Source organism: Solanum verrucosum, unplaced genomic scaffold, assembly GCF_900185275.1.
Source record: "Solanum verrucosum unplaced genomic scaffold, falcon-dt-bn FXZP01000175.1, whole genome shotgun sequence".
Lineage (NCBI taxonomy): Eukaryota > Viridiplantae > Streptophyta > Magnoliopsida > Solanales > Solanaceae > Solanum > Solanum verrucosum.
In genome coordinates, this window is record NW_026020399.1 from 862,733 (window position 1) to 876,466 (window position 13,734).

General features: G+C 33.0%; 2 protein-coding genes and 1 pseudogene across 2 annotated transcripts in view; 2 read left to right on the forward strand and 1 right to left on the reverse strand.

Moving 5' to 3' along the window:
* LOC125839832 (ribonuclease 3-like protein 3) overlaps positions 1–13,734 on the forward strand; it is a 71,567-nt gene that overhangs the window by 37,243 nt on the left and 20,590 nt on the right. The gene's annotated exons all lie outside the window — the stretch shown is intronic.
* Positions 1,175–4,576, forward strand: LOC125839706 (bax inhibitor 1-like). Its single transcript, XM_049518694.1, has 6 exons — positions 1,175–1,423; positions 1,957–2,100; positions 3,559–3,641; positions 3,913–4,005; positions 4,076–4,259; positions 4,382–4,576. Exons 1-6 carry the CDS (start codon positions 1,175–1,177, stop codon positions 4,574–4,576), a joined length of 948 nt encoding a protein of 315 aa, XP_049374651.1.
* LOC125839824 (potassium channel AKT1-like) lies at positions 6,034–8,443 on the reverse strand (annotated as a pseudogene).

The following is a 13,734-nucleotide window of genomic DNA, read 5'->3' on the forward strand; positions in this document are numbered from 1 at the left end:
ATATCCATAATAAATAAATAAAGTATACTATAGCTATATTACTTTAATATTAATGTAATTTGCTATTTCTATAGTTTTCCAACTAAAATTGACCTATCCAAAACTGTATCCAATCCATATCAATTTCAATCCGGACCCCAATCTTAGGGTCCATTAAATATGCAATATAAGTACATGTGGAATAGAACTATATATAAAATGACATAATGAAACACGAACGTACATATAAATAAAGAAAAAGGATGCTCAACAGAATCATAGAAAGGAATAAGAGAATTAGGAGTCATTGACACATTTTTACATTTAGGTTCTTAGTTATGGGTTAGTTATTGTGAAAGTTCATTAGTATAATCAACATAAACCATCATGTGAGCACATGTAGTGTAATCTCAATCCAATCAATTAAGTCATTTCATACCTTGCCGGGTGTGAAACATGATTACATATCATGAAGATCCATATTAGCCCGTACTGGAGATATATAGAGGAGTCGTCTGAACCAATAACATGACTTAATTGATACATTTTATTCAATTTTCTCATGTTACAAACTAGTGTGAATCAAAATAATTATCTCATAAAGTAGTAGGAATTTTGCAAGTTACCCCTAAAAATAGATGGTCTAAAATAGTACTCCATCTGTTCACTTTTCCTGGTATACCATTTCAAATAAATTTTCTCTTTTACTAATCACTTTTAACATATCAAGAATTTTTTTTTTTCTATTTTACCATCAACATGAACTACATATTTTTCAAATCATTTCTCAAGTCCTAAGGGTAATACAACTATACATCAATCAATATGAACATTATGAAAAACTACTCATATTAATAGATGTTTCTTTAAAAAAAAAAACTTCTTTTTTTAAGCAGTGCGATTAATTTACAAAAATCAAAAGAGGGGGAAAAAAATAGAAACGAAATTCCCTACTTAATGTTAATTTCTAAAACATTCCCGCCAACGAGCTGAACCTGGAGATTCTTGTGACGAAATTACCCCTGTCTTATCCTTAAGACAGCCTATAAACTGAAAGATAAAACCGTAAATATCCTTTAAGAAATAACGGTCAGGGGTAATAGTTAGTAACGAACTCATCAGAGTAAACAGAGCTCACCTTCCTCATTTTTCATTCTCTCTACAAAAAAAAAAAAAAAATCGAAAAATTGAGGCCATGAATGGTGTGAAATCTTGCTTCGAAAGAAATTGGAATAGAGACTTGATGAATGATGTGAAATCTTACTTCGGAAGGAATTGGAACAGAGACGAAATGATGAATAATGTAAAATCTTATTTCAGAAGGAATTGGAACAGAGACGACGTGATGAGTAATGTGAAATCTTACTTCGTAAGGAATTGGAACAGAGATGATATGATGAATATGGATGAAATTCTGGTTGAAGTTCATACAAGCTTGAAGAAGGTACATACTACATGAATTTTCATTTTTCTTTGCTTCTACTTGATCATCAACGTAAGAAATAAAAATGTTGTAATTCATGAAATTTTTCTCAGATTTTTCTTTATTGTAATCTGGTTTAGTCATACGTAATAGTCGATCACAAGATGATCATGCTAAAATCCCCAATTCTTATATCGTAATTTCGATTCTCCCAAGATTTTTAGGTATTCCTGAATTTCGATATTCTCAGAAAAAATTGATGTTTGCCCTTTTTTTGCTGTTCTTTTGCACTTGCTTATACAGTTAGACGTTAGTGATAAAATCCCCAAGTTGTTTTTTAGTAGCGAGTTTGCCACTGAAGCCTTGCTCCATATTCAGTGTTGAAAGTTGCTTCTGAGTTGAATTTTACAGTCTTTGGCTTTATAAAGATCGAAAATTATGAAATTAAATTCTTGAAAGTATGAAGGTAGTATAGAAATTGAATACATTTTTGCTTCTGCCTCTAAGTATTGGATTTCCCCTTTTCCTGTGATTGATTGGTTTTTGCTTAATAGGTGTATCTTACTCCCTTCTGTGCCATGTTGAGCTCTACTTTTGGATCCTACGTACGATGGATTTCAGTAGCCGGGTGGAAATTCACAGTCCTTTCTTATGTAGCAAGTTTAATCTTGATTTACTATACTCCACCAGGGAGAGTGGTACGTGATCAATGACTCGTAAATTTTGTTGAATTATTCTTGAAGTTGCTTCTAATAATGTAAATCTTCTGTCTTATGCAGAAGATGAGGGTCTTGTTGGAAAATAGCATACACAGCGAAGCATTCCAGAATCATACATCTTGCATGAGTATAGGCAACAATCACAAATACATATCACATACAAGGTATGCTGAAAATTAACTCAAGATTACCTCTTGAAGCGTGTGCAGATATCTTGAAGCAAATCCAACTCCAGCTCTACAGTCTTCTACAGTGATCCCAAATAACAATTGAACTCTCTCAATACTTGGGTGGGCAAGTATCGTATAGAATACTGAATTGTCTTTCTAGGTTAGAAGAATCCCTACTTATAGAGATGTCTTCCTAGTCCAAAAAGGAGAAGAAAGTATAAATCCTTATTCTTCAAGAAAACCCCAAAACTCACGTTTCTTTCTTGGAAGAAAAATACACGTTACTTTTCCTTCTTCTACTAGAAAATAGGATTCTGAGTTCTAGTTAAATTGGGCACTGGAGGGACCACATAATTTATTACTGAGGCTTCCTATTATGGAAATAATTCCAAATAATTAATTTGAATTATTCTTACCATAATAAATTACAAATCATTCCACTAAAAATTCGTAATTGCACTCCTCTATATATATTTCGAAATTCACCATTAAACACTTATGTAATTCCCCATGTTAAGATTCCAGATACTAATCAATAAATTAAATTACTGACGAATTTAATTCAATGATTAATTTCCTTTAGAGCAACACTTAACTTATTTCATGTGCCAGATTCATAAATCTACCGGCCGGGTTTACACATGAAAACTTATAAGTTTCTCATAAAAAGGTGTATCATCAATCTCTATACTGAGACATGGATTCCATCAACTAACTAATTATTTCACCAATATATATTATTATCATCCAATCTACCAGGCATATTGACCCATCTCAGAATCTCACCTTTTAATAAATCAAAACGATAATTAATATATACAGATCATAATCGTTATATCAAGATTAAGAATATAAGTACATTTAACAGTTTAGAGAATATGTTTTTATCAGTCAGTCTAAAACATCTATCTCTGCTTAGTCCCGTTCAATACATACAAAATGCACTAGCATGAGAAGTTAGAACTATACCATTCTCATAATCAAGATAAATTACATTTAATCTCGTGCTACAATCTTTCTGATGGTTTTGTCCAAAATTTCCATCTACGATTGTGAACTATAACTTTTAACTTATAAGAACCGATGATTTAATCTTCTGTGTATAAGCTTAAACTCTATACACCAAATCATCTACTATATAAGTTAAGGACACATATATGACAATTGATCTATTTAATGTAACAATTTATTGAATTGAATAAATGAATAACAATTGTTCAATAATAATACTATATCAAAACGCATGGTTAATAGTATATCCTAACAGGTCTTACTCTTGATGTTGGCTGCCTGTTTATTCGGTGCTTCTGTTAATGCTTTTACAAATTATCTCTTCAAAATCGAGCAACGGTAAGACTCAAATGATGCTAAACAATGTTTAGATATCTGTTGTTGATCAAGTTTTCTGTGTTTTCTTTTTTACTGGTTTCTTGTCATATCATATTATCAAGAACCTGTTTTTTGTAGTTTCAATTGTGTACAAAGAGAGATTGTATATATACTTGTGATCCTTAATAATCACTAGATTTATCGGAAATCCTAATTTTTGCGCATGAATGTGCTGCTCTCTTTCTCAAGACAAGTGATGCTCTCCATCGCATTTTATACCATTCTTGTGCAGTTTGCTAAAAGTGGCAACTAGAATTTGTGCATTCTTGGCTAATTTATATGTTGTTACCACATTTGCTTGCTCTGTTACTACTTTGCTCCTTCTGTATGTGTAGTTGATTAGCCCTTCTATAGAATATTTTGATAAATCTTGACATTCCATGGTTGTTCTCCAGCTATGTTCTCCGACTTTTGGCAGGTACAACAACTGGTTGTGGAAGTTTCTTGTATAGAATCATCAGAACAAGGAAAAGGAGAAAAATCTACCTTGGTTGCATGAAATATTGTTTCGTCATAATGTTGTCCACCTTTGGATTTGTTGTCTTGGACAGCAGCCACACAATTCATTGGGCGATAAACGTAAGCAGTTGTATGCATACAATGTGATCACAGTCATTTTTTGAACTTGTTTATTCTAGTTTTGAACTCGCCTCTGTCTAATGAATGAATACTATAAGTGACTTGAATACTGGTTGTGATAGATGCACCTTGCGCAGACATTATTCATGGGGTACCTTGTGATATATAGCCAAGAGATATTGTATGATGCTAACTTAGGAGATATTAACTTCGTCAACTGCACATTCACCGTCTTCCTCCATTTACCGGGCATATTGATCCATGCTGCAAGACTATACCTACAGGATGCAGAAATTGAGCAACAGGAACAGAATTAAAGCTGATGCACCTTGGAACTATAGAGAGTAGAATGTGCACCTTACTGTAAATGATTAACAAATATTCTTTTGTGTCTACATTTTACTGATTGAATTTGGAATTCGTTTGTCTAAACCAAACTTCTTTGAATGTGGGGATCAAACTATGTAGTATTAATTTTTTTTCGTTTTTTTAACCCTTCTCTTCTCTGGGAGCTCCTGTCCTTTTCGCTCCCTTGGTGACTCGAATTCATAACCTTAGAGAGTTGGAAGGGAGGAATGCTCAAGAAATAGAAGAAATTCCAATTTTGTAAATTTGGTGTTAGTAGTTCAATGTGGGGATCAAAATATGATAAGATGATATTAGATGGTTCTTTGTACATCTGTTTGGAATCAAATTGAAGTCCACTCGTTTCCGGTAGGGCTGTGCAAAATCAAATCGATAATACATAAAATCAGATCGAACCTACCTATGCACACCCCTAATTTCTGAGTCAAGGTACAGCATGACTAAAAAGGTCATTCATTAAGGCACGAAAAAATTGTTATTATCTGTCTTTCAACCCGTTCTTTAACAAATCAGTTTCTATTTTACAATCAAGAAACTACATAAATTCTGAAATAGAAATGTAGAAGAAGCAGAAAAAGATTTCGTGCCCACAAGTTATTTGTGTGTCCTTACGAAATTATAAACGCCTCACTATTGCAAAGAAATTAGGTTACTTCCTCCCAAGTTATTGTGGTTTATGTCATTTGTGGATGATTCTGATGTTGAGCAGCCTGATGATATCCGGATGAAAGGGAAGGATATCGTTCAGCCAAGACTGGAAACATTCAAAGAGCAGCTGAGTCCTTTAAGGATTTGGGTAAGCAAGTAGAGCATAAATGTACAACTATTGTTCAATATTTGCTTCTGTCGCTATCTAACGAATGTTAACCTTTATTCTCAGGCTGAAGAGAAGTCGATAAAATGGTGTTTAGAGAAAAATGAAGACATTTGTAATCTTGTATCATATGACCTGTCAGCAGTTGGTATTTTCTATGTATCCTGCAGTATTAGATTTTCTGTGTAAATAAAGCTCCAAGTATTCCATAGAATTAGTCGAGGTGTCTATCAAGTTGACCCGGACATCATACCTTATTAGAGTTGGACTGGAACTCATCACTTTGGCTCCTCCACAGACCTTTAGGCAATAACTCACGTTATATTTTAAAAGAAACAATATTGTATATTTGTATACCAGAATGCAGTGTTAAAGATAAAGAATTTCCAGAATTTGAAGAATTCAGTTTACATCAACCTACTAAATACATTCTTCTTTTTAATTGCCCACCCGGTGTTGGTACCACTATGCGGTTCGACTGTTTTGGATTCACGTCGAGAAGTACCACTGTGGGGGTAAGATGCTTCCTATCTCATTTTCAAAATGATGAGCACAAAATTTACAGATTAATCAGATTCATTTCTGAAGTATGTACAATTGAGCTGTGTTTAATTTTCTGAAGTAGCAAGAACTAGATGATCTCCATCTCTTATCACTGCAATGTCCTCAATAAGTGCTCCATCTTCAGTTAGTACTTTCGCGAGAGAGATGCCATATTTCTCAGCACCGATATCAAGTAGCTCTTGAATGGAATCTGGCAAAAGCACAACCCTTCTACGCATATGAGCTTTCTCTAGACAACCGATGGTTATTCTGTCTGGAATTCTTGAATTGTCAATTTTAGGTGATGTTGTTTCTCCCGGAGTGGAGAGATGAATCGTGGGATCGCTCTGATATTTGGTAAGGAAGGGAGCACCAGGTGCCTCAGGAGGACAGACATTGGTTTCTTTACTAGTTGGTTGCATCAAGTTGAAAAGCTCCTTTATCTCTTTGTAGTCCTGATATTCAGCCAATGCTCTTGGTGTCCAACCGTGAACATCTGGTTTATCAACGTCAGTTGCTTGTTCCATCAGGAATTTAACTATTTCCACATTCTCCTCAGAAATAGTAGTGTGCATTGCTGTCGTGCCTAGGCTGTTAAGAAGGGTGACATCACCTCGATAATTGATGATCTCCTTAAGCAAGTCTAGTCTGCCTTGTTCCACTGCAAAGCAAGCAAACTGAGCTACGTCTCCTGAAGACATCGTTGCTCCATTGTCCACAAGCAATTTTATCGCAGCTTCATGCTTCCCCACCATTGCATCCCACAATGGAACATTTCCTTCAGAATCTATTCTATTTGGATCTGATCCAAAGTCGAGTAGTAGAAGAATACATTCAACACTTCCTTTTGAAGCTGCTAAATGCAAAACTGTACGTCCATTGCTATCAGATTCATTAGCATCCATACCCTTTTTTAGCAATTGGCTCAACAAAAGATCATCTCCTCTGTTTGCTGCAAAACATAAGCAAAGAGGCATGTCTATTACTCCTTGAGCCAGCATATGTTCTATATCTGCTAATACTGTTTTCATCATTGGGTCCGTTTGCTCTTTCCAATGCTGAAGGAGATTATTCATGATTATTGTCCCGTCTCCTATATTTTCTTTAATGATGTTGAAAAATGAAGTACGATCCAAGCGTAGCAGTTGGGATATTCTTTTGGTTCGAACATTAAAAAGTTGAGGCTTACAGCAATCCACAAAGATCCCCCGTCTTTAACTCGCCAACTACCTGATCCATTCCGTTCCTATGTGATATAAGTTCCACTGCTCCAGTAACCAGAATGTACAGATCTGTAGGTGCTTCATTTTGCAAAATGACATCCTCTTTTGGAGGGAAATACTCGGCCTTCATCTCAGAAACCAGTTGAAAAAGCAAGTCATTTGATACCCCGTGGAATAAGTAGGCCTTATCCACCAGTGGATAGAATAGATGATGTGAAATGGCAGATCGAATAGCTTTGGGTAGTGTTTCAAGAGTTCCTTGCTGCTGCAGACCTTCCGAATCTGTTCTGTGCATCATAGACAAGTGATCTAGCATCTGTTCTTCAAGTCGAACAGGCAGCTTATTCCTTTGTGCAAAGCTTGAGGCAGCTTGAATATCATCCCTAAATTTCTGTGTCTTACTGATTCCATGGACAACCAAGTTGGTCATGTTTCCAATAATATATGCAGTCAACCCGAGGTCGAATAGCATATACATCATGGTGAATATCATTTCCTCTGTAGCAACCGCGTGCAAATCCCCATATCCAGTTGTTGTAAGCGTTGTAATAGACCAATACATAGATATTACATAGAGATCCCAGATATTCCTTCTCCTACTCATATATATCATGCAAATTCCCTAGTGCAATCCATGTTTCCCTACTATCTTTTTTCCGCGCAGCAAGAAAGTAGTAGAAGCTGCCAGCAGAATGAACAGCAAAAAGAGTGACACATATAAGCTTGACTACTCTAACTCCAAAGTAACTGAACTTGATGTTTTTCTCCAATCTAGCAAACATAACACTAACTCTTCTAAGACGCCATAGACGAGACATACTCAAGTATCCATATGATTGAGGCAATGCTTTCAAAGGTATGGTGGATATCAAATCAAATATAAACCCGGATTTTACATACCTTAAAGCAATGCGCTTTGGGTCATCAATCATAGTGTAAGTTGATTTATCAAGATATGCAACAAAGAATAATGTGAGGAAAATGTCAATGCCAGAAAAGACATTTGTTATGTTATCTAAGATAGCAATAAGTCCTTGAGGTCTTTCTAGAAATCCAAACTGAAAAGGTGACGCCCATGCTGTGTAGAAAACAAGAAGCAGCAAAATTGCATCCCAAGCCCTGTAAACGGGATTAGAGGGAGAGATGATGTAACAACGGAGCTTAATTTTGCAAATACTATTGGCGCCAAGAGAAGGAAGAATGTCACTACTACCATAGTGAGAACTTTTATCGTCCATCAAATTAAAAAGCTAAAACCTTATACACCAAACTACTTTCCCAAATGCCCCCACCGGCCCTTCTCTATGAGTTTGGATTTTTCGCGTCGTTTCAGATATTTATTTATCTCTTTCTTATAGGCCAAACTTGAATGTATTTTGTTTGTGCAAGTTATATAGAATAAATAAAAAAGTCATTGTTCTTATTGAAAAAGGATTACCACAACTTTTTCCTATAGTTGGTTTTGGAAACTTTTCCTTTGTTAGTCCTTTTCTTTTCTTTTTTCTTCCGCTTGTGTATAAGTAAACTGAATTATCAACCAACACACGTATAATTAAAATAAAATATGATATACTTAAGAGAAAAAAAAATCCCTTCGTGCATAGTGATTTTGAAACTCTTAATATAGAGGTAATATGTATTTGAAATATTACCTTAAAAGGTTTGAAAAAATAGGTTTTTCTTTTTCAAAAAAATCCAAAGCATCTTTATTTAAAGGGTAAATCACCTAGGCATATTATATTAAGAAACTATTTACCATTTATGGCAATAGAATTTTCTTAACAAAATATAACATTTTTTTAGAATTAAAATAGTAGAGAAATGATCAAAATGGTCCTTAATGTACATGTGTTGCTTTATTTTGGTCCTTAATATATCACACATGATTGAAATGGTCCTAAATGTATTACAAAAAGTGTTCATTTTAGCCTTTCACCCTAAATCTAACAAAGATGTCAAAAGAAGGTGTTATTTTTAACGGCGAGTCCCACACGTAGCTAACAAACTATACCATTGTTATCTTCGTTGTTAGCTCTAAAGAAATAGCTCCATAGACAACACCATTTTCTCTACTTTCTCTAACAAAATTCATTATTTTCTCTTTTCATAAATATTATTTTAACTCCAAAGCAATTTTTAGCTATTAAATTACACTCCTTCTGATGTTATTGTCGATAGTTTATTCAAGCTTAAATTAAGATCTAAATGAGCCCAAAACAACAACTTGACGGAATCTAGTGCGAAAGCTTCCTTAATTGTTAATGATAATGTGATTTCTTACTTCAGTGAATCAAAATGACAGAATAATTTTTAATCACAAAAAATATATTGATAAAATTAAAATTTTACGGTCGAATCAGTAAACAGAAAATATCATAAAATCTCCAATAAGATAAGACACCCAAAGCTTAGCTAAGTGATTTTCCACAAAGCTACATCATATATAAACATGAGTTTTAATATGCATAAATGAGAATAGAGAACAATATTTAGAAATCGAGAGATAAAATAATATTTTAAGAGAGTTAGAAAAAATGATGAAAATCATGGAGCTCTTTTTTGGAGCTTGCAAAGAAAATAACATTATTATATTTTGGAGTAATTTCCCTAGATAGTCACCCATGTTTGGGAAATTACCTAGTAATATCACTTATGCTTGTTTTAGGACTACAAGATCACCCAACTTTACCTATTTTCCTCAAATTATACTTGACACAAAAAAACATTATCTCTCTCCTAATGAGATGCCATGTCACATTTTTTTTAATTTATTAATAATATCTTTTTTAATTCTTTAAATGTTTGTAGGCTCCTAATACTAAGTAGTTTAGTTGTGGAATGCCTACATTAGGAATTGAAGTGTTTGTGCCCCTGCTTGTATGTAGTGTTTGTGCCCCTGTTGTGTGTCTATTTATTTCAAACATTTAACCACCATTATAAATCAAGGTTTATTTTAATACAAAGGGAATAACAATTTAGATAGATAAAGAAAATAGAACAACTTTCACATATAGCAAACACAAAATTCATATTTGTATGCTATAGCAAACTTTGCATAATTGCGCTCCATAGCAAACATAAATATGTATATTTCGCTATACATATACAAAAGAAAGCAGTTGTATAATCTGCTTTGGTATATATATATATACAAAAAGATCAATTGTATAAAGTGAGAGAGACGCGTGAGCGAGTGAGATATGGGAGAGTGGGGAGTGAGATCTGGAAGAGGGGAGAGAGGAGAACGAAAATATATGTATATATACAATTTTCACGCATTTTATACATTTGTGTTTTTGTATAAAGTGAGAGAGGGAAGTGAGAGTGCGAGATCTGGGAGAGTGGCGAGCGAGATCTAGGAGAGGGGAGAGAGAAGAACGAAAATATATGTATATATACAATTTTCTCTCGCTTTATACAAACACAAACGCATTTTATACAATTTGCGGTTTTTGTATAAAGTGAGAGAGACGAGTGAGAGAGCGAGATCTGGGAGAGTGGCGAGCGAGATCTGGAAGAGGGGAGAGAGGGGAATGAAAATATATGTATATATACAATTTTCTCTCGCTTTATACAAACACAAACGCACTTTATACACTTGCGTTTGTATAAAAAACGAGAGAGGCGAGGGAGAGAACGAGAGTGGCAAGCGAGATTCACCAGGAGAGAGGTTAAATAGCAATAGTTTGCTATGGGGTACAATTAAACCAAACTATATTTATAACATTTAATTTGAATTAATAGTTTGCTATTATATACAATTTTCCCAAGAAAATAATAGACAGTTAAAATACGAAATTTGTGTTTCAATTGCATACTTAACTTTTCATCCTTCATTAAGTTAAGTACGAAATTCAATTTTATTTTTGAAATTAATTATTGCATATATAGTCATAAAGATAAAACCATGTTGATTCTCGCAAGAAATCAAGAGCGGAGCTAACCTTCGGTTACACATAATTTAGTTATATTTATGATTTTAAAATTATTAAAAATATATATAAAATATTGATTTAGAACTCTCTACTTTAAAGAAGTAAAATTTAAAACTTACATGTATGCTTAAAACTAGACACATGTGTCTATGCTAGCACGAGCCCAATATCTATTATTTTAATTTATGTGATATCGATAGAATTTAGAAAGTTAATTAAATTTTAATATGAATTTAGATATTTTAAGTTGTTAGTTACTTTTTGTTTGCGCAAATTTAATGTGAAGAGGTTCATTAAGATGTCCATAATTAAAGTATTTTTCGTCATCGATCATTGATTTTATACACAAAGTAGCTACAAGCTTAAGATATTACCGACATCCAAAATAATAAAGCTACAACTAAAGAATATGAATTTAAAACTAAAAGATATAACTTAAAGAATTAAAAAAAATGTTATTAATAAATAAAAAAAATGTGACATGGCATCCCATTAGGAGAGAGATAATGTTTTTTTTTGTGTCAAGTATATTTTGAGAAAAATAGGTAAAGTTGAGTGATATTGTAGTCCTAAAACAAACATAAGTGATTTTACTAGGTAATTTCCCAAACATGGGTGACTATCTAGGGAAATTACTCTTATATTTTGTTAGCATGTGGGGTCCACCGTTAAATATAACACATTCTTTTGTAGTTTTTGGTTAGATTTAGGATAAAAGACTAAAATGAATACTTTTTGTAATATATTAAGGACCAAAATAAAACAACGCATATACATTAAAGATCATTTTGATCATAGTACAACAGTCCAAAGGACCCATCCGCCTTTCTTTCTCTACCATTTTTTCTATAATTTCTCCTTCTCTTCTTCAAAATTTTCTCCCAAATGACTATCTTTAAATCAATTTTCAACCTTGTTGCTTCATTTTCATCCAAAAAAAAAAAAAAAGACCCAGAAATTCGTGTGCGCTATCAGTGATTCCAAATCTCTAAAATTACAGCAACAAGGGTTCACCATTGATGGTCATTATAAAGCTTCAAGCTTTAAATTTATATTATGAGTTTTACAAATTTGTGATTAGTTTGGATTGTTCTTTCAAATAATTGAAAATAACGTTTGGAGTTTATATCTTAATTTTAAGAAAGATTGGTTAAGTTTAGCATTGATTTTAGGAGAAATGTCAGATTAAAGCTTGAACGGAGTTTTCAAAATTGTCTCTCAATTGTATTAAAATTGAATTATATTTGTTTCATAATTATATTAAAATTGAATTAAACTCATAAACAATACATTTATAATAAAAATTGCTAACATATCCCTTCTTAGTGATACCAATCAAAATAATTTTGATAATTCATTTATAATATATTTATAATATATGCATGATACTTTTTAATACATATTACGATCAATACTTCTTTGTGGAGGTGGGGTGTGTTTGTTGTGCACACGTGGAGTCCATGTGGCATTTTAGCACACACATAGATGTTTTTTTAAACAGAAGGGCAAGTGTGGTCCAATAGTTAGACGAGAAGGGCATTTTTGAGTCGAAATATAGTTTAAAGGTATATTTAAGCTATTTCAAATAATTTAAGGATAGTTCTAAACCTTTTTCGTAGTCGTCTATGTGGAGGTGGGGTCTGTTTGGCGTGCACATGTGACATCTATGTAGCGTCCATGTGGCATTTAACACACACATCGATACTTTCATTAACTAGAATGATAGGTATGGCCCAATAGTTTGATGGAAAGGGTATTTTTGAGCCGAAATATAGTTTAAGGGTATATTTAAGCTATTTCGAATAATTTAAGGGTACTTTTGACCCTTCTCCGTTATTTATAATACACTTATAATACAATATAATGCCGACATAATACATCTTTAATACATATTGCAGACATCACTCCTTCTTTAGTGATGCCTATCAGAATTATTTATAATACAATATAATATCGACATAATACATCTTTAATACATATTGTAGACATCATCACTCCCTCTTTAGTGATGCATATCATAATTATTCATAATATACTTATAATACAATATAATATCGACATAATACATCTTTAATACATATTGCAGACAGCATCACTCCCTCTTTAACAATGTCTATCCAAATTATTTATAATACTAACATAATACATCTTTAATACATATTGCAGACATCACTCCCTCTTTAGTGATGCATATCATAATTATTTATAATATAATGTGATACTGACATAATACATCTTTAATGCATATTGAAGACATAATTCCTATTTTAATATAATTTAAAAAAAAATCATATCTTCAAATCTTCAAATATTATCAGGTATGAACATGAATATTAATATAACCTTCACTAAAATGGGAATCATCCCCAAACATCATAGCAAATTAGAAACTAACCGACTTCTTCTCTGCAAATTAATCAGCCTAAGATTTTTCGGCCTATAAAATAACCCTAAGTTCTCTATGGATCTTCGGCCTTTAATTTGATAAAAGCCCAACTTCTTTCATATTGTTGAGAGATCAAGAAAGAGCATATATATAGAGAGAGAAAAGGAGACGCTTGCAAGAGAGATAAATCTAATAACTATATATTACT